The sequence below is a fragment of the Typha angustifolia genome, chromosome 13, assembly GCF_048772165.1.
Source record: "Typha angustifolia cultivar Huaian chromosome 13, ASM4877216v1, whole genome shotgun sequence".
NCBI lineage: Eukaryota > Viridiplantae > Streptophyta > Magnoliopsida > Poales > Typhaceae > Typha > Typha angustifolia.
Window position 1 is genome coordinate 290735 of NC_133251.1, and position 24218 is coordinate 314952.

General features: G+C 41.3%; 5 protein-coding genes across 6 annotated transcripts; 3 read left to right on the forward strand and 2 right to left on the reverse strand.

The window, feature by feature from the left end:
- The first annotated feature begins 54 nt into the window (after positions 1-54).
- On the forward strand, positions 55-10506 carry LOC140773500 (protein NETWORKED 1D-like). Of its 2 annotated transcripts, none has more exons than XM_073116098.1 (8): positions 55-325; positions 556-616; positions 783-879; positions 982-1066; positions 1720-2050; positions 2843-6753; positions 6959-8926; positions 9209-10506. In XM_073116098.1, the coding sequence occupies exons 5-8, from the start codon at positions 1948-1950 to the stop codon at positions 10352-10354; spliced, it is 7128 nt and encodes a 2375-aa protein (XP_072972199.1). In that variant the 5' UTR covers positions 55-325; positions 556-616; positions 783-879; positions 982-1066; positions 1720-1947; the 3' UTR covers positions 10355-10506. The 2 variants fall into 2 exon arrangements, with proteins under 2 accessions (XP_072972199.1, XP_072972198.1); XM_073116097.1 differs by having other exon boundaries at positions 1775-2050.
- A 276-nt stretch (positions 10507-10782) lies between these two features.
- LOC140773967 (uncharacterized) lies at positions 10783-12844 on the forward strand. Its single transcript, XM_073116768.1, has 2 exons — positions 10783-11096; positions 11296-12844. Exons 1-2 carry the CDS (start codon positions 10818-10820, stop codon positions 12478-12480), a joined length of 1464 nt encoding a protein of 487 aa, XP_072972869.1. The 5' UTR covers positions 10783-10817; the 3' UTR covers positions 12481-12844.
- A 1943-nt stretch (positions 12845-14787) lies between these two features.
- Positions 14788-16323, reverse strand: LOC140773992 (protein LIFEGUARD 2-like). Its single transcript, XM_073116799.1, has 4 exons — positions 15861-16323; positions 15601-15714; positions 15322-15479; positions 14788-15226 (listed from the first exon to the last, which is right to left on the reverse strand). The coding sequence occupies exons 1-4, from the start codon at positions 16111-16113 to the stop codon at positions 15020-15022; spliced, it is 732 nt and encodes a 243-aa protein (XP_072972900.1). The 5' UTR covers positions 16114-16323; the 3' UTR covers positions 14788-15019.
- A 1021-nt stretch (positions 16324-17344) lies between these two features.
- LOC140774494 (EPIDERMAL PATTERNING FACTOR-like protein 4) lies at positions 17345-18557 on the reverse strand. Its single transcript, XM_073117509.1, has 2 exons — positions 18230-18557; positions 17345-17832 (listed from the first exon to the last, which is right to left on the reverse strand). Exons 1-2 carry the CDS (start codon positions 18300-18302, stop codon positions 17594-17596), a joined length of 312 nt encoding a protein of 103 aa, XP_072973610.1. The 5' UTR covers positions 18303-18557; the 3' UTR covers positions 17345-17593.
- A 2701-nt stretch (positions 18558-21258) lies between these two features.
- LOC140773719 (hydroxycinnamoyltransferase) lies at positions 21259-22890 on the forward strand. Its single transcript, XM_073116424.1, has 2 exons — positions 21259-21754; positions 21837-22890. The coding sequence occupies exons 1-2, from the start codon at positions 21326-21328 to the stop codon at positions 22758-22760; spliced, it is 1353 nt and encodes a 450-aa protein (XP_072972525.1). The 5' UTR covers positions 21259-21325; the 3' UTR covers positions 22761-22890.
- The last annotated feature ends 1328 nt before the right edge of the window (positions 22891-24218 follow it).

Genomic DNA, 24218 nt, shown 5'->3' on the forward strand with positions numbered 1-24218 from the left:
CCATATCAATGTCGCCAGTAGAGGGCTGGATAAAATTTCCCTTACTCTCGGCAAGTTGGCATTAACCCCGATACCCTCTAAATAAAATCCACTCGCAAACCTAAGATTTCTCCTTTCGCTGTCTTGTCGTATGGATACCCTTTTCCTGTTTGGTTGCAGCCTTTGCTTTCCTCTTGGCAGTACGAAAAAGGAATGTAAAACAAGTAAGAGGGAGAGTGAGTGAGAGTTACGAAATGGGGTGAGAGTGGGTGAAAAAAAAGGGAGCTAGAGATCTAATATCATCACTGCTACTAGTGAGAACCCACTACATTTTTTTGGGCTGATGGTAGGCTTCTGCTCCCTAATAAAGTTTCAATCTTTATCATGTTCTTTGTGAGAATCTTGTCATATTATGCGATCTTCTGTGTTCTTCTGCAATCTTCTTATGTTCTTGCGTTCTTAAGTATCGTTCTTTGTCTCGAACTTGGGATTCAAATCTTCTCTGATTTGGCTTGTTTGCTTGTTGTAATGCGGGCTACTAGTTCTATAACAAAGACCACTCTTTTGATATTCTAGGTTGTCGGTTGGTTCATTACGGACTTAAATGGGTAGTTGGGATCCATCATCCATATTGGCGGTAAGATTCAGTAGTGTTTTCTGCTTTCTGATCTCTTCTTTTGGCTCCTGGCAATTGATCTTTTCTCTCGTGTAGTTTTTAAATCCAACAGAAGTAGGTCTCTTTTTTCATTCCAGTTGCGAATAAATTCATTTCTCTGTGTTCTTTGTCTAAATTTGTTTTGCAGGGGCGCTGTATTTGCAGGTATTTAGTTTCTTTTCTTTGTTTTGGCACATGGAAGTAGAGGTGTTAATGAAAACTGAACTGGTGGATCTAGCTCTCAGGTTTGATTTTTAAGATACTACCAGTGATCTTTTTACCGGATATTGTCCCTTTCTTAGTTAGTTCACATCTTTTGTTCTTACGTTTACTCTTGATTGCGGTAGGTTTTTCTTTTGATATTGATGGGAATTTGAGACAGATTTGAATCCCTCAGTACAATTTCTGTCGAACTTCACTGCCAAATACCTGGTAGGTCCTTTTGCCCCACTATATTCCAAGATATCTTTTATTCGTTTACCTCTTGGTATGATCTAAGTTTCTAAATTCTAAATCCATCCCAGAGAACCATATCATTACGAGTTCCTTTATGCCACTACTACACTTCCAGTGATAATGTGTGTTTTGGAAGTACCAATGCAATAGTCAAATTTTCTTCACAGTTTTGATGAAAGTGATTCCAAAATTAAAGGAGATACAAAAGAGAAAACAGGACAAGTTAAAAGGGCCAAAATATTATCTGATAGGCCTACTATTTATCTACTACTTTTGGTACTGACATTGATAAAATAGTTAAAAGTTCAACAGATTAATGTTATTCTGACCAGTATGCTGACCAAGTAATTCCATTAAAATTTCAAAAGTAAAGGGGAAATTCCTTGCCTCTCTTATTTTATTCTTCTTTTTCTAATTGTCTCCATTTATTAGATTAATTATTTTTCATTCCTTTTGGCATTCAAGCAGGTTTTTGTTAGTTTGTATCTGGTCTCCTGTATCAAGGTTTTGAAAATATTATTTGGATGTGACTGATTCCTGTAAATTTACTTATTCTTAAGCAAGTAGTCGAACTAATTTAACTTCTGCCTGTATCTTGTTACCTGACTCTAGATTGTTTTGCTTTGCAGAAAAGCAATACAGTTGGTTACATATTCTGATGGATTTGTAAATGTGATTTCATAGGTTGCTGTTCTAAGTGAGGGTGTATTGCTCAAAATATTGAGTGCTCCAAGTTTGCTATATTAATTATGTGGCACAAAGGTCTCTTCAGTTCTCCTTCTGGCTTGGATCTAGTTCTTAATTAGCTCCAGTTCTCTCATCCAAATTAGATTATTTTGGTTTGCTCTTTTAAAATCATGGCAACTTTGTCACACCCTGAATCAAGAAGACTGTCCTCATGGTGGTTGGGCAGCCATATCAATGCAAAGAATTCTAAGTGGCTTCAGGACAATCTTACAGGTCTGTCTTTTTATCCTAAGTGGTCTTACAATGGAGGGATTGGATTGAAGTTTGAATGACTTTCATGTTATTGAGCCTCTAAAAATCTTCTATAAGTTAACCAATCAAATGCAAATTTTTATGGGTGGATTGCATACTTGCATTCTCCTCCCCAAATGAAATGACACTCTCTTTTACTTGGGAAAAGCAACTAGGAAAAATAACATGCCACGCAACTAGGAAAGGTTGTTTGCAAAAGTTGCCATTGGTGTTAGGTGTATCCAGTACAAGTTGGGGTAAACACCTACATAGGACATGCCATGGGAGAATGATTATGTTCCGTAAAGAAACAAACTTTATATGCTCAACAGCTCCCCCTGTACACGACTCACTGATGTTCATCATGTTTGGAATTTGGATGTACTCATTGACATAGTTTCAATACTCGTATAGAAACTAGAATGTAACAAAAAAAGACAGAGATAGAGTCTGGGGTGTCTGTGACCCAAAAGGGTAATGTATAACCAGTTTTCACCAGAATAGAATTCTTTCTATCACCATCGTTGAGTGGCATTCTAGTGTATGTTTCAGTTATTGATGTTATTTTTATATGATACAAGTGAATCTTTATAACATTCTTTATCATTATCTCCCTGAATTGGCCTGAATTTTCAGTGTACTTAGAATGACTTTGTGATAGTAGATATTGCAGTAATTTTATGTTACGGATCAGTCTCTTAATGGAACTAAAAGATCCTTCTCACCAAAAAAGAAAAAAACAAAGGAACTAAAAGATGTGCTTTCCTGTGACAGATATGGACATGAAGGTTAAAGCAATGATCAAGCTCATAGAAGAAGATGCTGATTCCTTTGCAAGAAGAGCAGAAATGTACTACAAGAAACGCCCCGAACTTATGAAATTGGTGGAAGAATTCTACCGAGCATACCGTGCTTTAGCAGAAAGATATGATCATGCAACTGGAGCGCTTCGTCAGGCTCATCGAACGATGGCAGAAGCATTTCCTAACCAAATCCCTTTACTATTGCCTGATGAATCACCATCCAGTTCTTCTGGCATCGAGGAGGAACCTCACACTCCTGAAATGGCCCCAACCATTCGTGCAATTTTTGACCCTGATGATGCATTAGTATTGTCCTCACAGTTCCATGCCATTAAAAGGAATGGGGGATACTCTGAAGAAAGTGATGCCTTGTCAAGCAGGAAAGGTTTGAAGCAGTTGAACGCAATGTTCTCAGGCGGAAACTTATCTGAAGGTGGAGTTAGGAAAGGTCTCAATTTTAAAGAGGAAGAGATAAATGTATCTTCTTTGGAGTCCAAAGACCTCCAGAAGCAAGTCCTTAAAGAGAAAGAGGAAGTTAATAATGAGATTAGGCGTCTACAACAAGAAGTATCTCGTCTATCAACAGAGAGCCAACACATGAAAGATAAGATGATGTCAGAATCTGAGCGTGCTAATAAAGCTGAAGATGAAATCGAAAGCTTAAAGGACATCCAGTTACTTTTGAACTCTGAGAAAGATGCGGCTTTACTTCAATATCAGCAATCTGTTGACAGATTGTCTAATGTGGAATTGCAACTTATTAACACACAGAATGACCTTAAGAAGCTTGCAGATGAAACAGGAAGAGAAGTTGAGAAACTGAAAGAAGCTGAACAACTCAATAACAGCCTAAAGGCGGAGTTGGACATGTTAGAACAGAAAGTAAAGATGGGAAAACAAGAACTCGACCAAAAGCAGGAAGAGATGGAAAGGCTCCAGATTACCCTGAAAGATCAGATAATATCAGAATCTGAGAATGTTAAAAAAGCTGAAAGTGAAATACAAAACTTAAAGGACAGCCTCTCACTAATGAATTCTGAGAAAGATGCATCTTTTCTTCAATATCAGCTATCTGTTGAGAGATTGTCTAATATGGAAGTGCAACTTCTTAACAAAGTTGAGAAGCTGAAAGAAGCTGAGCAACTCAACAACAGCCTAAAATCGGAGTTGGACATGTTAGAACAGAAAGTAAAGATAGGACAACAAGAACTCAATCAAAAGCAGGAAGAGATGGAAAGACTCCATATTACCCTGAAAGATCAAATAATATCAGAACGTGAGCGTGCTGATAAAGCTGAAAGTGAAATCCAAAGCTTGAAGGGCGCACTCTCAATTTTGAAGTCCGAGAAAGATGCAACTTTTCTTGAATGCCAGCTATCTGTTGAGAGATTGTCTAATATGGAAGTAAAACTTCACAATACACAGAATGATCTTATGAAGCTCACAGATGATAAGGCAAAAGAAGCTGAGAAGCTGAAAGAAGCTGAACAACTCAACAACAACCTAAAAATGGAGTTGTACATGTTAGAACAGAAAGTAAAGATAGGACAACAAGAACTTGACCAAAAGCAGGAAGAGATGGAAATACTCCAGATTACCCTGAAGGATCAGATAATATCAGAATGTGAGCATGCTGATAAAGCTGAAAGTGAAATACAACGCTTAAAGGACACCCTCTCACTACTGAATTCTGAGAAAGATGCAGTTTTTCTTCAATACCAGCTATCTGTTGAGAGATTGTCTAATACTGAATCACAGCTTCTTAACACACAGAATGACTTTAAGAAGCTCACTGATGATACAGCAAGAAAAGTGGAGAAGCTAAAAGAAGCTGAACAACTCAATGAAAGCCTAAAGTCAGAGCTGGGCATGTTAGAACAGAATGTAATGATGCGACAACAAGAACTTGAACAAAAGCAGGAAGAGATGGAAAAGTTCAAGGTTATCCTGAAAGAACAGATCATGTCAGAATCTGGGCGTGCTGATAAAGCTGAAAGTGAGATTCAAAACTTACAGGGCATTGTGTCACTTTTGAACTCAGAGAAAGATGCAGCTTTGCTTCAATATCAGCAATCCGTTGAGAGATGCTCTAATATGGAATTGCAACTTATTAACATTCAGAATGATTTTAAGAAGTTCTCTGATGAGACAGCAAGAGAAGTCGAGAAATTTAAAAAAGCTGAACAACTCAATGAAAGCCTAAAATTGGAGTTGGACATGTTAGAACAGAAAGTAATGATAGGACAACAAGAACTTGAACAAAAGCAGGAAGAGATGGAAAAGGTCAAGGTTATCCTGAAAGAACAGATCATGTCAGAATCTGGGCGTGCTGATAAAGCTGAAAGTGAGATTCAAAACTTACGGGGCATTGTGTCACTTTTGAACTCAGAGAAAGATGCAGCTTTGCTTCAATATCAGCAATCCGTTGAGAGATGCTCTAATATGGAATTGCAACTTATTAACATTCAGAATGATTTTAAGAAGTTCTCTGATGAGACAGCAAGAGAAGTCGAGAAATTTAAAAAAGCTGAACAACTCAATGAAAGCCTAAAATTGGAGTTGGATATGTTAGAACAGAAAGTAATGATAGGACAACAAGAACTTGAACAAAAGCAGGAAGAGATGGAAAAAGTCCAGATTATCCTGAAAGAACAGATAATATCAGAATCTGGGCGTGCTCATAAAGCTGAAAGTGAAATACAAAACTTAAGGGACATGCTCTCACTTTTGAACTCTGAGAAAGATGCAGCTTTGCTTCAATATCAACAGTCTGTTGACAGATGCTCTAATATGGAGTTGCAACTTATTAACAGACAGAATGACTTTAAGAAGCTCTCTGATGATACTGCAAGAGAAGTCGAGAAGCTAAAAGAAGCTGAACAACTCAATAATACCCTAAAGGTGGAGTTGAACATGTTAGAACAGAAACTAAAGATAGGACAACAAGAACTTGAGCAAAAGCAGGAAGAAATGGAAAAACTCCAGATTAACTTAGAAGGTGAGTGCAAGAAACGCATGGAGGCTGATGTGGCTCTTCTCTCTATTGAGAAGCTGCATTCCCAGTCTCAGGAAGATGTGAAGAGGTTGGATTTGGAGATCTGCAATTGGGCTGGAAAGTTGAATGAGGTGCAACAGCATAACGTTGATCTGGAGGAAATAGTCTGCAAGCTTGAGGAGGAAACTAACATCCTACATGAGCAAAATCTTTCTTCTGCTATGATGATAAAGGATCTCAATACTGAAATTAATTTGTTGACGGGGATGAAGGAGAAACTTGAAAATGAAGTGGAATTGTATACAACAGAAATGGAAGCTCTTCAGCAAGACCTGAACTGTGAGAAGGGAGAGAGAAATGATCTGGAAAACAAGCACCAAGAATTAACAGAGCAAATGGAGACAGTAATGAAAAACACAGAGAACCTCCAGGTGTTAGTGGAGGAGTTGCAGAATGGGAGTGCCGAGCTGAAGGAGGTTTGCAAGAAGTATGCTATTGAGAAAGACTTTCTTTCAGAAAAGTTGAAAAATATGGAGGAAATTTCTAAAAGGAATACAGTCTTGGAAATTTCTCTTTTAGATGCAAATGTTGAACTAGAAGCACTGAGAGAGAAGAAAGAAATGCTGGAAACTATAAATAACTCTCTTAATGTTGAGATTTCGACACATATTTCTGAAAAGGCTGATCTTGCTTCTCAGTTAGAGATCTGTGCTCAGACTATTGATAGGATATCAGAGCAAAATTCTTTCTTGGAAAACACATTATCTGACATGAGTGTGGAACGCGAGAGTCTGAGAGCAAAGTTACAAAATTCTGATGAATACTGCCAGTCTCTCCTAACTTGTAACTCTAGTCTTCTTGGTGAGAAGGAAGATATCGTCTTGCAGGTAATCTTTCAAGATACACTCTCCCCTTGGTCCTCCACTTTACAACCTAGGGTCCTCTTTATTCAGATTTCTTAAATCAGATCTTTTATTGACCAGTTTTAGCTTTTATATATCTATCATCTGGTGAAGTGACATTCCAATCAGTCTTCTACTGGATTATGCTTTTATGCCATCGGATAAATCCTGATTTACAAGTTGGTTTCAGGTTGAAAACATCACAAGCATTCTAAAAGACCTGGAGAGAAGACATGTAGAGCTAGAAGAGAAGCACTCATGCCTATCATGGGAGAAAGATCTCACACAAAATCAAGCCAAGGAGTTGCAAGATCGATTGCATTTAAAGAATCAAGAGCATGCAACTGTCGTCCAGTCGCATGAGATGAAGCTGCTCTCTTTAGAGAACCAGATTCACTTTCTGCAAGAAGAAAAACGGCTAATGAAGGAGGAGCTTGATGAGGAGCAGTTAAAAAGCATGAATGCTTTTCTCAGCATATTTATCTTAGAAACAAATGTGCATGAAATGAAGGAGAAAATTTTGATTCTTTTGAAAGAATGTCAGAAGCATATAAACACATCTGAACTTGCAGAGAAGCTAGTTTCAGAGCTTAAGCAGGAAGTTTTCTTGCAATCAAGAGAGGTCGAATCATTGTCAGCGCATAATGAGAAGCTACGAGTGGGGATTCATCAGCTTTCAAAGACACTTAACATCAACAAGGAGTTGGAAACTTCAGATAGAATCAATGCCGAAGTCCTATTGCAGTGTATTTTGTATGAAATCAGAAATATTCTAATTTCAATTGCAGACACTGAGGATACAAATCATTATCTGGATCTTGAGGTATCAGTTCTTACCACCCTTCTACGGCAAATAGGACTGGATGTGGCAGATCTAAAAGCAGAATATTGTTTTCTTGAGCGAGAACTTGAGACCAGATTTGAAGAACTATCAGCTTTGCAAAGCAAGTATCATGAACTCTTGGAGTTGAATGATCAACTTAGGCAAGGACTGCAAACGAGCAACCAGAGTGAAGAAATGTTGAAGACCGAGATGGAAGTTCTTAGCAGAGGCTTATCTAAGTCAGAAGAAGCTTACCGGAAATCACAAGATGAAGTTAACAACTTGATTAAGAAAAATCAATCAACACTGAAAGATTTTCTGCTCCTGAACGAGGAATGTGATATTCTGAAAAAGGAAAACAGCATTATCATGAGAGAGAGCATGATGCTGGATCACCTTTATTTGTACTTCAGGAGTCTTCATAATGACAGAACGTCAAATTTAAAGTTGATGAATGATGAGATGGAATCTCTTCACTTGGCCAAGAATGAACTTGACTATGAGGTCACAGAACTGAAGGCAAAAATGGGAGTACTAGAAGTAGAAAATATGCACCTCAAGGAGTCTGTTGCCTACTTGGAGGAGCTCAGGGCTCGCTTGCAGATTTTAGAGAATGATTTGAACACCAGTAGAAATGAGTTGAACCTTGAAATTGAAGGTGGAAGGGCACTGCTGATACAAAAGGACATGGAGCTTGCAGAAGCAGACAATAAGATTCAGTTTATACAAGAAAAGAACTTGGAAATATGCAAAATCCAGGAGGCCCTTCAACTGGATATCAAGAGAGCTGAATTGACAATAAAAGAGCAAGAAAATACCATTTCCACATTATCTGAAGGGAATGCGAAGAAGGATACTGAGATTGTGCGTCTTCATCAAGCAAATGAGATGATGCAAGGAGAAAACGGTAGATTGCTGAAAGAGGTTAGTGTTCTTCTAAGCAAAGAAGAGCATCTGCATTGTGAACTGCATAACAGAAGAGATGAGGTCGAACAATGTGAAAGGGAAATTGCTATCTTGCTAACTGAAGTTATGGTTTCTACAATTAATGCTGCGGTGTTGGAAGAAAAGATATTTGAGCTCATAATAGAAGGTGAGAGTAATATGGTAAATGGTGCAATCCAAAGAGAGATGCTGAGGAGGGAAATCATATTAAGAGATGAATATTTAGATGACTTGAAGAAAATGCTTTTTGACATGGAGGAAAAAAACATAAAATTGAAGGCTGACTTGAATGCATATCTTCCCTTCACAAAGCTACTACGGGATCACATTGCTTCTCTTGAACTACACACTGTTTCACTGTTAAAGCTTCAGAGGTTGAAAAGCAAAAAGGTAATATCTATTCTTGCTTTCTTATCTTCTTAGGTACTATTATAATATCATCTCGGGGAACTTAGGTACTGGTTGGTGATCCTAAATTAGAGGATTACACCATAGCAAGCAGAAGATTTTCCACTCGGATCCTTCCGGTCTGAAACACAAGACACAATCAATGCAAGAGATGCCATTCAAAATAAGATAGATCTTTTACTCTGGTCGTGTTTTGTCCTCATACAAGTCTGAACCATTGTACATTTTTTCTCTCCCTAAAACTTCTATCTGGTGCCTTTTCAGGATACATCTCTGGTGCTTCATCAGCATGAAGAAAGCAGTATGCAAAACGACGATCAAGCCCCTGAGCTGTTAGGAGCTCTTGAGTTGCAGAAATCAATTGCCAAAGTTGAAGCACTGGAAAACTTGATAGTAGATACCAGGATTCTCTTGGAGCGTGAACTGTATAATTCCATTGCTGAACCAGAGACCACCAAGAATGAAATTGAAGAGCTTAAAGCAGATGGTGGCTTAGGCAAACAAGTCAAGGAACTAAATAAATATGATAATCTTCAAGATGATGATGCTGAAAACTGCAAAGTAAAGAATGGACAGATGATGAAAGATATTGAACTTGATCAGGCATCTAAGTCTTCATCATATTGTAACACTGATAGTCTATTTAGTATGAATGGACATGAAAATGCTGACCTTGATGATCAAATGCTTCAACTATGGGAAACAACTGAAGGTGACTTCAACAGAAAGAGCGGAAAGTCATCATCAGTTGCAGGTGAGCATGATATAGAGGCTGTGGTGGAAGTGAAGAGTGGGTACCCTTCTTCTGAACTAGCAGCAGAAAAAGAGTTGGCCATTGACAAGCTTGAGATATCTGAAAGAGCTCTAAATTCCGAGCAAGAGTGGAGCAGAAAGGTGCTCGACATGCTTGCTTCTGATGCTCAAAGGCTGTCACTTCTTAAAACAAGCATAGTAGAGTTGAAGAGGAAGATGGAAGGATCTGAAAAGTGTAAGCGACCAGTGAGTATTGAATTCAATACGATCAAAGTGCAGTTAGAGGAGACTGAGAGAGCTGTCCATGAGCTGATTGATGTCAACAGCAATTACACAAAGAAAGCAGGAGATCGCGTTTTATCATCTGATGTTATAGCTACTGGACAGGAACATACTGGATGCATCAGCAGGAGAAAGATCTCCGAACAGGCGCAGAGAAGTTCGGAAAAGATTGGAAGGTTAGAGCTGGAGTTTCAGAAGATCCAATATGTCTTGCTGAAACTTGAGGAAGAATACGAGAACAGAAGAACTAGATTTCCAGATAAAGCATCTCGAGTCCTTCTGCGAGATTATCTCTACGGGAGGAAAGATGGACGCAGACGCAAGATAACAGGCACCTTATGTGGGTGCATGAGGCCTAAAACTAAAGGCGACTAATTTTTGTGCTCAATTTACTAGGATATTTATTAAACTTTGGAGCTAGATCTACTAGTTCAAGCAATTGCTGTTTCTAGACAGGAATAAAGGATGTATCGGCTCACAGAAGCATGCGATTTTTCTTATAGTTTTTACAGGCTATAGTTGCATTACCTTGGTTAAGTTGGAGTGCTGTATTCTAGTATTTATCTTCGTGGAAATAGTATACAGTAGGCTTGTTATATAATTTTTGCTGTTTGGTGATCAACATTCAATCATTACTGCAAAAATTAATAATAATCAATAATCAAATAGAATATAATTAAAAGGTAGCTGATATCGAATGGTATATGCTAGGCTTAGTTGTAATTGTTGCAATTTGACAGGAATAAGTTGCTGTATTCATATCATACAACTGGGATAATTATAAACCAAAACCAATAGCGAGTAGTCCGACCTCGTCTAGCTCAGAGGAAGAGAGACAATGGAACCGGAGGCCGGGACGCTCGAGCTCTTCGAGCTCTCTTTCTCCGATCTCCTCCTCCTCTCCTCCCTCGCCTCTAATGAAATCTCTCCTTCTACACGGGATCTTATCCGCCTGCAATCCATCTCCGCCGCCGTAATGCGAACACTGGGGCCCTCGGGACCCGGTCTCCTGTCGATCTCGGGGATCCCGAAAGCCGCCGCTCTCCGGCGATCTCTTCTACCTCTTGCTCGAAAGCTAGCCCTCCTCGGCCACAAGGACCGCGTTCGAGTCCTCAAGGTAACAATTTTTTTTTATCTCTTTGGATTCTGTCGCCGTTCTAGGGTTTTACATTTGATTTGTGAGGAAAAAAATTGACTTTTAGCGAATTTTCGCCTCCTTGGACTGCTATATTATGCCATCATTAAAAAAGCGGGCTTACATTTCGCTTTTGAACTACTCGATGGATCGTTTAATTAGTGTTCTAGGAAATTTACAGAAGCATGGATTGGGCAGTGATGTCTCCTTAAAGAACCTTGGAAGGAGTGTCTCCTCCTTTGCCTTGCTACTAAGATATGCTGGAGAATCTAGATCGGTGTCATCATCAAGTACTCCTGACGACATGGAGAAAGACAAGGATAATGTAGAACGAAATCCAATTATCCATATGTTCCAGGATTTCAATGATGATGACTTCGAGCAGCTTGGGGATTATTTCAAGGAACTTGGTCTTTGCATGATGGAACTTGGGATCCATCTTGCACGAGTTTGCGATATGGCCATTGGCAGCAAAGAGCTAGAGAGAAGCATTGTGGAATCGGGCAGTGCAAAGGGACGGCTTATTCATTATCATTCGGCACTGGATAACATTACTCTAAAAGAGACCTGCAGAAGAACAAAAGCATCCATGAAAAAAGTTGGACCAAATAAACTCTGCCACTCACTTGCATACAAGTCTAGACCATTTTGTAACTCTCCCACCAGATTGGAAGATATGATTCTGGATGAGCAGACACCATTGAAGCAGGAGAACATGTTGATTCGAGATAAATTCAGCACAACTTCTTTCTCCAATCTGTGGCAACAATGGCACTATGACTATGGAATCTTCACTGTTTTAACGGCGCCTATGTTTTTTTCATCTTACCCTGCAGAAGATTGTTCTTATACATCAATAAGTCAAGAATGTCCTTCTCCAGATAGGCATACATATTTGCAGTTATTTGACACTAAGAAGAACAAGGTCTTTGTAGTCAAATCCTCACCTGAGAACTTCATCATTCAGGTAGGGGAAGCAGCTGACATCTTGTCGAGAGGTGAACTTCGATCTACACTTCATTCTGTTGGCAGACCTCTAGAACTAGGAAACATCAGCAGGGAGACTTTTGTTGTTTTCTTGCAGCCAGCATGGGACAAAACTCTCTCTTATTCTGGGTACTCGTTAGATGCTGAAGATGAAACAAACAGTGAAGAGAAGTTGGCATCAAGAGATGGGCCATCTGAGCCTTGTAAACGAGATCTGCTCTTGAGTTCGGACATCTCAGCTGATCAATCGATGCAAGAAATACTTAAAAAGATCCCACCTCTGACATCTCGGCTGAAAGATGGAATGACATTTGCAGAATTTTCTCGCGAAACAACAAAGCAGTACTATGGTGGCAGTGGCACACAGTGCAGAAATTAGCAAGTTTTTCGAGTCGAGGTTCTCGCAATCCATTCAAGCAAACTAATCATCAAGAAGAATTCGTGCTTGTTAGGAATTGAAGAGCAATTCTGACTTAAAGGCATGTCTGACAAGCTCAACCAGGCTGTTTATGGTTAACTGCAGTAAGCTGTTGAGAAAAACAACAGATGACTTCCTTTTCTTTTCTTTTTCTTTCTTCTTTTTGCGAGTGTGTGCGTGATAAAAATCTTCTTCAGCCTGACTGCAACTGTATAGAAGGTGAGAACGACGACTACGGTAGCAATTTAGAATACAGCTTGCAGGACAAACAATGCCCATCAGTCTTGTAATACTTTAGTTGAAGGAAAATGAGCATAACTTCATGCGGTCAGAAGGTCGTTTTCTTCGTTTAAGCATATATATATATATATATATATATATATATATATATGTATGAAGATAACTACTACTGTACATAAAAGTATACAAGCCTTCCCACATGTAATCAAACAATATTGTCTATAGGAAGGCTGGTAACATGGAGATGAAAGAATAACAAAATCAATTCACGGCAAAAGTTGAGGGTAGAAAAGCCTAGTCTCATGGTAACAGAGATAGGGGAAATAAGAATCTGAAACTACTAGTACAAGGGATGGAGGGACACACGGAGGGATTACTGCAGTGGCCCACTTTGAGAATAATGCTGTCTCGAAAAGAAAACTCTCGACATCTATGAGTCATAGGGGTGCAGGGGGTACAAAAGAGCCGAGCTTGAGTTAGCCTGGCCCAGCTCGGCTCGGCTCATCTCGTTGCTTAATGGACCTACATCCAAAATCTAAATGTTATATTAGGTTATTTGGAGGAATGATGCATATAAAGTCATATCTATATTATCAAAATTTTGATATGAGACTAAACATCGAAGAGTATTAACGATTGAATTAATAAAAATTATTTTAACCAATTATATTATATGTTATTTATACTTTTATTTTGATGTATATATATATATATATTATATCGAGTCTATTCAAGTTGAGCTCGGTTTAGCTCAATTAATCTTTTGAGCTCAAAATCCAGTTTGACTCTGGTGAGTCTCGAGCTGAGCCAAGTCCCCATTCCATAAGTATTGACCATTCTAATTATTCAGGGCAGACTAATATTTAATACATGGTTAAGGAAGAAAACCTCAGTGTTCAACAAATAAGGGGCAAAAATTATTATACTTCGGCAGATCTTGGTGGCGGAGTGTGATTGAGGTACTTTCAGCCTTTCAGGTAAACTTTGTGTTCAGGACTAAATCTAGCTAAGATGGAAGTCCACGACAGGAGGAGCATTGTTGGAGTCCGAAGTGTTCGTCATACAAGGCTTATGAAAGTAACCATATATAAGTAATAATTTTCCTCCGGTGAAAACTTTAACAGGAAAGTGGGTTAAAAAAGGGGGTGGTCAAAGTAGCAGTATGCAAGTATTTATTTGATCGTACGTCTTCAACGTTGCCATGACCAGGTGGAGTCAAATGTCAAATTTCCATCTTTTCCAATTCATAAAATCTTAAGTTAACTACCATTATCATGAAGACCCATGCACTCGTGTCTTTAAACCTACAGAGAAATATGAAAGTTATGGTCGGTCATACCTTCCTTGAACGTAGACGTGAGTGTACAACGGAACAACCCAACCCCACGGGTAAGCTCTCGAAGAACGTGAAACGCTGCGAGGCAAACCAAAATCGCAGGAGGCTGATGTCGATGTCGATGTCGATATCACAGTATCGGCCACAGAGCTGTCACCAAAATCCATCACAAGAAACCCCAAAATCTCAGAAACCCAGATGAGAAATCGTATGCTACCCATTAGAGGAGAGAGGAGCATAAAATCCCATCGAAGCCCAAGAACTATGTAATTTTGAGGATTAGATAGTGGAAGAACCAAACCCAGAAAGGATAAAGAGCTTTTGTCTTCTTCACCTCTATTAGAACAAGAATAATGCACACTGTCTGTGTCCGGCCAGTCTCTGATCCTCCTGTTTGTTTCAGGCGTTGATAGAGTTTTCTTTTTTTACTTGCATTTGTACGAGGAGAAGTCCATAACTGGTGTTCACATGGCAATAGGATTGAGCTTTACTTCGTAGATACAATTTTAAAGAATTAATTCGCCTGATTGCCAGAAAGAATTATAGTCTTCTATGAGTGCTCTTTTTATTGCTCTTTTGTTGGAAGTGCCGTCATTAGCCTGAATGCTGTTTGGTACTTTTGTTATTGGACGGTTGTAGTTAGAGACAATAAGGATCTACATCAAATGTTTTCGAATTGTAGAAGAGACTGATTCAGAGACTACGCGATTCATTTAGAATTTCATCTCAACCAAGCTAGCACTTCTTCCACAAAGCATCACATCTATACAGAGAGGAAAAAGGAAAACACAAAGAAGAGAGAAAGTACATGAAAGTTACATCTATTTATCTAGTACAACAATTGCTATTGGATATGTTGCTGCAAAGGGTTAACAACTTGAAATCAATTATCTCATCAAGTTGATCAAGTACGAGAAACAGCTCTCATGAATCGGCAGCTCGGAACAAGGTAAGGAGAGATAAGAAGAGGTTGATGATATCCAGGTATAGAGACACCGAAGCCCAGACGTATTCATCGTACGAATAGCGCTTTATCAAGTTGTCGGTGTCATAGATGATATAGCCACAGAAGATGATCGCAGCAAGTCCGCCATAGATCATGAGAGAAATCCTCCCAAGTGGAAAGAAGAGCTGGAGTTCACAGAAGGAAAACAAAGTGATCAGCTTCAATATAATTCACACGATTGGACAAAAAAAGTATAAGCCAAAGATAAGCTAAGCATTACCTGGATGAGTGCAAAAACCATTAGTATCATGATTGCCGCGAACAGGAAGGGACCGAGGAAGTTGAAGTCATGGCCTCTTCTCGCCGCCCAGAAAGTGTAAAGAGTGAGACTGATGACAACTACAGCCGTGAGGATGACAGATTCAAGGATAATTTTCCCTGCAACCAGAGAAAATGCACACAGTTTCACTCCAGATTTCAAATATCCAAACAATGATTTTACCCCGTCGCATCTATAGGATACGTTGAGTAACTAAACTTTTAATGATTTCTCGTATACCTTTGGTGAAGGCACATGTCAATCCAACTGCGAAGCTGATGGACACCGTAAAGACACCGAGGAGCAGCAGATTCACCGGATGACGCTGGTAGTAATAATACAGAGGACATAACACTGCAACGATTAAAAATAAAATTTTGTTTTAAAATTTTAAAAAAAAAAACGAAAAGAAAGAAGAAGAAGAAGAACATTATTGAGTCAAAAATAAACGACAAAAGGAATCACAGGGAAAGGCAATTTCCACCGAGGAAGAAGCGTACCGATGAAAGGAAGGATTATAAGGAAGATATAGAGCGCAAATCCGCCAGGGGACGAGACAAAGAAGAGGGCGACGGGGCGCACGAACACGACGACGGAAGCCACGGCGACGGTGATCAGCATCTGGATGGTCAGGATCGAGTAGATCTTCCTGATGAACGCCCATCGCAATTCCGGGCTTTCCAGCATCATCGGGTACAGGGGCCTCGCCCCTGACTCCAGGTCACCTCCCTTCCCGTACGGCGGTCGGAACATCCTCGCCGGCGACCTCCTCGTAAACAGCGAAGAAATTAACGAATCAACGATGGAGACAGAGACCTTCTAATTTTGCGATGTCGATGGAAATCTTTGGCTTCCGGATAGGGGATTTATTGAAGAGAATACACGAACAAAGAGAGGAAGGGAGAGAACGCGAGAGACGCGACGAAGGTTCGAGACTGGTCTGGTACTAAAAACTGCCTCCCATGGCGAATGGAAACGTGACAGGTGTCCACCAGCACCACCAGTTGAGCGCATACTATACTTTGCCTCGAAGGTATTAGATTCTTTATAGAATCCAAGGGGTTAGCATCTAGTATGGATTGCAGGCCCACTATACTATACTCTTCTTATGTTGTTGGGCTTAAAGGATAGAAGCCCAGCCCACTAAGAAAGAATTAAACAATTGGCAAGTGGTGAAAAGCTTTCAAGGACTTTGGGACGTGGGGAGTTAAAAAAAAAAAGTAAATCTTTCTCTTTTCGGAAATAGACTGCATGATTATGTCAACAAGTTGACACTTGTTGTTTTTTAGACAATCGATGCAGCATTAGTAATAAATAGTTTACTAGAAGCAAGTGTTTTGGCATCACCTGATAAGGCTGACAGTTGTCTCCCATGTCACTGGCTAGCTGTTCTTTTTCACAGCTCCGTTTATTTTAAACAGACATATATATAGATAATGTATATCGCCAGATCACAAGGATAACCTTTAAGCAATCCACTAGCCTACAATTAATCCAGAGATGGTTCGATTAGATTTGGATCAGGCTACTGGATTATATATAATCTTATCTATAGATCAATTGATGACGCTAGCTACTCAGTAGATACAAAAGTCCAACACGTGGAATCTAAAGTAAGAGGGATTTCAAAAAAGGGAAAGGCCACTTTATGTCCGTCTCTTCTCACAACAATGTCAAATCTAAAGAGTGGTTGAATTTACCCAGGTGGGGTGGGGTGGGGTGGGGTGGGTCTACAGTCTACTAACTTTGTTGATAAATATTTAACATTTGACAAAGCCAAAGCTAAAAGATAAAGAAAGGAAATAAGTGATTAAGGCAAGTGGCAGTCAAAATTAAATTTCTTGGAGAAGGACAAGTGGTGTCTAACTTTAACAAGCAAAAAGTTGAAACCCAAGGCCATAACACATATATCACATATCAATCACCACTACTATCATTAGCAAGTCCTATATGAAGAAGTAAATAGACTACTCACTCACCATGATCATAGAATAAGCTCCAATGTTGGATGTCAAAAAATCAGTATGGATATCAGACAACAATAATATTATCTGCATTAATGCCACTATATAGGAAGAAAGCATCATACGCTCTTACATACATACATAGATTACAAAGAACTTGTCAATGGAAGTCAGGGGATTCTTAGCTCTGGTTGCATAAGAATAGTATTAGACATCAAAGGTGGGATTTCTTCTTCTTCTTCTTCTTCTTCTTCTTCTTCTTCTTCTTCTCAGGGCATGAAGAGCTTGTTGCCACACTTGCATCTCCAAGCCTCAGGGTAGTACTCCAATAGGATGCTACGGCCTGGTTGGATCGCCACGTGTACTGGCCGGCAAGGGAAGCACTTGCCGCACCGGGCACGACACGTCGGAGGAGACGAGCCTGGGCCCGCCAGGCGTCGTCGGGCCCACACGGTTGGCTCCCAGTTGTCCTGATCGCCCTCTTGAACGAGTCCTTCCAATGCACCTCCTACATTAAGAAACCATGCCTAATGTTATAGATTGAGGAAAAAGTTTGGCTTTTTATGAGAATGTGCAGACGGATTCTTAAAATTTTACATAAAAAAGGCATCTCTGAGAAGAAATCGGGAAAAGTTTATCTTTTTCGGTGGCCAGGGGAAGAAAGGAGTGATATTGGAGCTGATCAACTGAAAGAGTTTAGTGGGTAGAGTTTGAGAAATTATACAAATGCAATCTAATGTCATCGAGAAGAGAAAATGAGTGTTGAGTTCTTTATGACAATGCGCCGATGGGTCTTGAGATTTTCTATCTAAAACGCATCTTTGATAGAAAAAATAAAGATGGAACTTTTGCAGTGAGCAGGGGAAGAAGGGTAGAGAGTTCGATAATGTTAGTAGTAGCCTTACCTAGAGCGGCACCAAAGAAGAGAATGGCCAAGATGGCTGAGAGGCGATGCTTCCAATGGCGCAAAACGCCCATAGCCGAGCTCAGAGTCGTGATCTCAGAGAGACAGAGATAGGGGAGAGAGAGAGAGCAGGGATGGTGCAAATAACAAGCTAGTGATGTTATTGCAATGGCGTGCGTGTCAAGTCACAGAGAGAGAGAGAGAGAGAGAGAGAGAGAGAGAGAGAGAGAGAGAGAGAGAGAGAGAGAAGGGTTAGAGGCTTAGAGGTAGGGTTGTTTTCCAAATTGTGGAGGAGACCGGCAGAGAGGTGTGGGGGGAACACCAAACATGGGGATTTGGGGGAGAGGAGATGACTAAATACCCTACCACATGACTCTTTAGGCTGACCCTACTCTCTTTTACTAATTGCTTGCTATAGATATATATTATAAACACCCACCCACCCAAGAGTAATTTACTATTTTATAAAATTACCACATCTCATGGATATATGGAATTTGGAAAGCATCCAAATCCAGAACCCGTCTTCCTATAAAAGGGTACGCTAATCAGCATGTTAATGAGAACCACAATAATTGTAGTAGTGAATGCATGCATGAGAGATTGAGAGTTCACTAGATCTCTAAGATCAAAAGGAGAGGGGTTTAGGGGGAGATCTAGGAGCAACAAGGTAAACCATTTGAGAGGAATGGAGGGTCCCAAATGGGGGAAAGGGAAACTTGAATGAGATGTAGCTGTCACTCGTGTGACCTTGTGCATGTGCGTTCTCTGTCACGTACGACTTCAACATCCATATGTATGTGTGCATAGAGAGAAAGTAAAAAAGAGGCAATGGAATTATTGACCCCTTTTTTTAAGGCACACTCACACTCCTCTCTCTCTCTCTCTCTCTCTCTCTCTCTCTCTCTCTCTCTCTCTCTCTCTCTCTCTCTCTCTCTCTCTCTCTCTCCTCCTGCGACTAAGGGAAGGGGGCAGAGGTGGAGATGGGGAGAGGGCGAGAGAGAGAGAGAGGAGCAGAGGAAACGAATCCCCGGTGACTGCGACGGCTTATTAAATGCGGGTGGGGGACCCACGCCTCACCACCTGCTTCCTTTTCGTGGGCCCCGCCGGTGTTGTTCCATATGTGGCCAAATAGTGGGTGTGGGATGGGGACTTCTCGGCCAACCTCTCGATCACTCACCCGCCTCTGTTGACTGCCAATAGTAGCAGGTTCGGATTTGCCACGTGGGCCTCCAACCCCTTTCGCTCTCCTGGTCCACTCCCTTTGTTGACCGACCATACTAAAACCCAATCGTGTGGTCGATCGCAAAGTCCTCTATATCCGATCGAAAATTTAAAATAAAAAAAAAAGGTGGTGGATGCCATGCATTGTTACTTACCGTGTATATTTTCTACCTACGTGAAATTAATAGATTACGAATATATATATATAGACAAGTGTTTTGATCGATCGATGGTGATGTGAAGTATCCGGTTGACGGGGTTCTGTCACATTGTCATGGCCGTGTGATCGATCTCTCTTAGGCCAACAGCGTTGTGCTACGTACTGTTTGGTTCGATGCACTTCCCAGCTTGTGTGGCTTCTACCTCTTGTCTCGTCCTTAATCAATACGTGCTACCAACTCTCCAACCACCACCTCTCCTCTCCTTTCTTTTGGGTCTTTGACACCAACAGCTTAAAGAATATATGTATGCAAGTATGCGACAATGAGATCCACTTAATCAAACATATATCTACAGAACTCTCTCTCTCTCTCTCTCTCTCTCTCTCTCTCTCTCTCTCTCTATATATATATATATATAGTGATCAAGTGAGTATTTTATCAACTAAAAAAGACCACCTCAGTGCACAAGGATTCTGCTAATGTACATGGATAAAATATAATAAGATACTGCATATGGTTCGTATATATTTAACCTATTCGAACCTGCTAGTCTTTTATGTGTGGATTGGACACTGCGTCTTCAAGTCCTTATACTATTGATGATATGACTTCTTATTCAGGTTGTATTATAGCACCCCCTAATGGTCCTACCACAAAAGTCAGAAGATAGGAGTGTCCATGTAAATACTGTATATTTATATGAAACTAATACTTAATTATGACAATTGTCCAACGAACTAAAACAACCAAGTTCAGAAGTTGAAAGCCTTAAATTACTAGCTATATATATCTATCTATCGATGAGCGATCAAATCAGATGCATTTGATCTTTTTCTCGCACAGCTTTTAGTGCAGAACAAGCTACTGCTCCATGCGACCTTAGGAGAGGTAGCTATTGAACCATGTCATTCATTCATGCATCTCTGACAAGAAATTTCTTGGTATTAGCTCAAACAAGTATGGGCCAACAACAGCCAAAGTAGCCAGGGTTGGTCTTTTCCCCTAACCTTTCCCATCAAGTTTGGCCACACCTGAACCCCTTGCTTACTCTCATTTCAGCAAATCTGAAGAGATATCGTAGATTGGGTATGCATGTGTCGTTTCCATAGTGTACTCCTTTTATTGCTCCATGTGAATGAACAATATTGCAAGAGCCCACCTCTTTAAACCATCCATTCTTACAGAGCCAAAGAGAACAATCCATTCTTGGAGATCCAAAGACAACAGAACTTAGTCTACGGACTTTCAATATATATATATATATATATATATATATATATATATATATATATATATATATATATATATGTAACAAACTTAGTGGGCTTCCAATACCACTTGCGTACATATGTCCGCGTTACCAAGGTGAAGGCCCAAAACACAAACCTTACTGCAGAAAATTCCTGCAACCGGAGCTGCAGTGAATCTTGGAACCGCCCGAACGGGAACGTAAATGCAGCAGCATCGGATTTGCCCGTCATGAATATCTGTCCAATAACCTCGCGCCACGTACCCAGTCCCCATGCAGTGCGAGTAAATGCGTCCAACGACCCCGACCTAACGCCCACCGTCCCACCTTAAATTCTCCCCCTCCCGTGAATTAATTACTATAATCTATCCATATATAATAACCATATAGTAATGGTTTATACTTTATACCTTCTCCTCTCTTCTCTCTCTCTCTCTCTCTCTCTCTCTCTCTAGGAGTCAACATGACGGCCGGTGCAAGGAGTCGAGTTACTATATTGGCCAAATCCACGGCGGTTTCGGTGACGCCGGTCCGACCCGGTAAGACGTACCCTCTATCAATCTTAGACCGGTCCATGGGCCGGCACACGGTTCGGTTGGTTTTCTACTACCGGTCCGGGACCTGGCTGGACCCGGTCAAGCTCAAGGAGTCGTTCTCCGAGGTGTTATCGTACTACCCGGCGATGACGGGGCGGATGACGAGGCAGGGGGAGGAGGAGGGTGGCGGGTGGCTTGTCAAGTGCAATGATGCGGGCGTCCGTATGCTTGAAGCGCGTGCTGATGCCACGTTGGATGAGTGGCTGCGGTCGGCGAGCGATGAGGAGGAACTGGAGTTAGCGTATTGGGAGCCCATGGGCCAGGATCCGTTTCTTTGGTCTCCCTTCTACGTCCAGGTAATTTTGCAGATACGCCCTTTTATTTTCTAATGAGAGTAATTAAACGGGCTCACCTTTCTTAAATTTTGGGTCATCGTAGTTGACAGAATTCAAAGACAAATCATACGCCATAGGACTCAGCTGCACCCACATGCATGCGGATCCCACGTGCGCCATCCTCTTCCTCCACGCCTGGGCCGACATCCACCGCCGCCTCGCCATCGTCTTCCCGCCCTTCTTCCACCCCCCTGCTTTCCTCCCCCGCCCCTCCCCCAACCCCGTCTCCCCGCTCCTCTCCCTCAAATCCATCACCACCTCCTCCGTCACCACCGCTGCCGCCGTCTCCTCGGCTACCTTCCTCTTCTCGTCCGCCGCTGTCCGCCGTCTCATCGCCGACTGCTCCGCCTCCTCCGCCTCCCCGTTCGACGCCCTCGCATCCCTCTTCTGGCTCCGCATAGCACGCGCCTCATACGTGAAGGGCGGCGCCACTGCTCAGTACCTGACCCTCGCCGTCGACTTCCGGAAGCGATTGCAGGCGCCGCTTCCCTTCGGCTTCTTCGGCAACACCCTGCTCCTCTCCCGCGCGAGAGCGAATCTCGAGGCTGGGTGGGGCAGCGTCGCCGACGAGGTCGCGCGGCACGTGGAGGGGATGCAGGAGGAGGACTTGTGGTCGGCGGTGGAGTGGCTGCACGCGCACTCCAGCAGCGGCGGCGGGGAGCCTTTCCGGATGTACGGGCCAGAGCTCACCTGCCTGAAGCTGGACCACGTGCCGGTGAAAAGCGTCGAGTTCGAGCCCGGTGTGGGGCCCGAACACGTGGCCTGCCGGGTCGGCGATGTGGAGGGGGAAGGACTCATCGTGGTGATGGCGGCGCCGGCGTCTGCGGAGAAGGGGGAGGGAGAGGGGGACGCGTCGTTGGCTCGGATGGTGGTGTTGACGCTGCCGACGGAGTTGACCGCTGAGCTCTGCGACGATGATGTCATACTCCAGTACGGGCCTACCATTGCGTTCCCTCCAAAGGCGTAACTGGGGCTTATTAAGTTGGGCTTAAATGTGGGCCGAGTCCATTGGGTTGTTGTCATGCTGTGCGTAATGCATGCACTACGCACAGATCAGAGTTGCCATTGATCACAACTTAGTTTCAACTTTTGAACAATCTTAGGATATTTTGTCTTCTTTCATCTTAAAGCGGACAGAGCAATCAATAGTTTAAACCACGCAAAGATGACATGGAGGAAAAAAATGAAAATAAATAATAATAATAAGAGTATACGAAGGCACGTGAGGTGTTCGATAACACTAAAACTGGTTTCCCAACTCCCAACGTGTGTGTAGAGAAGAATAGGCTGTAGTGGTCTATTATTGTGAGTTTGATGAAGGTAGGTAGACTTTGAAGCATGCAAGCACGGAATACCACAATAATGGTGAAATGAGAAGTGACAGGAAAACAAAGGACGATATCACTGCAACCGCCTTTATAGTTTCACAGAAGCCACCAGAAGAAGCACGTGGAGGTATCTATCACTGCATATATACTATGTCAAATTTTTTTGGGATTATTTTATTTTATTTTTTCTTTCGTTAATGTAGAAAAAAAAAAGAAGTGTTAGTGTTGTTTTAGACTTGATTACAGGGCCACTACCCTCCCCCAGTTTGCTTGTTTCTTTAATTGCAAGAGTGATTTATTATTATTATTATTCACTTGATACTTATTATTATAGTTTAATTGGTCTAAACGTGTGAAGATGATTTCTAAAATCTCTCTTTATTTTTTTATTTATATCCTCGTATATTAAGTTGTAACGAAGAAAAAAAAGAAAAAAACACACATGTCCAAGTAGTTGTCATGAATTTGGATAATAATTTTAAGATAGGCCGTTTGGCAATTTAAGCGGTTAGGTCGGATAGGTGAGCATAGGCATATATAATTGGGGCAGATTGAATTGGACCCTAATAAATCCTCTAATTCCGCCCTCAACTTGGCTGATAAAAACGAAACGGCGATGGTTTGTAAAGATCCAAGTGTAAGGTCGGGGCCACTCGTGTTGATGTGCATGATAACCCTCTGCATGCTTCACGTCACCATCGATCGACCCAAGTTGCGGAGGCAAAGGTGAGGAAGATGAAGCCCCACGTCGGCCCGTAGTATTTTTATTTTTATTGGGCCTCCCGCTGTACGGCCCTGTCACCTAAAAGCCCAACAAGGTGGGGCCTTACCTATCCAGGCCACGGCAAGAGGGAGTTTTGATTGAGAGGGAATTATTCGAGGAGGAGGAGGAGGAGCTGTTCATCCCCTCGGATAACTTTAGTTATCCTATCCGGAGGGACAGGCCCACCAAATTAAGGTTCGATAGTGTTGTATCAGAAAAGAGCAAGTAGAGTTGGGGGATTAATAGTGAGACGACGAAAACAAAGAAGAAGAAAGATTCTCTAATTTATTATTATTATTATTATTTATATAAATATAACTGGGATTAAAATAGT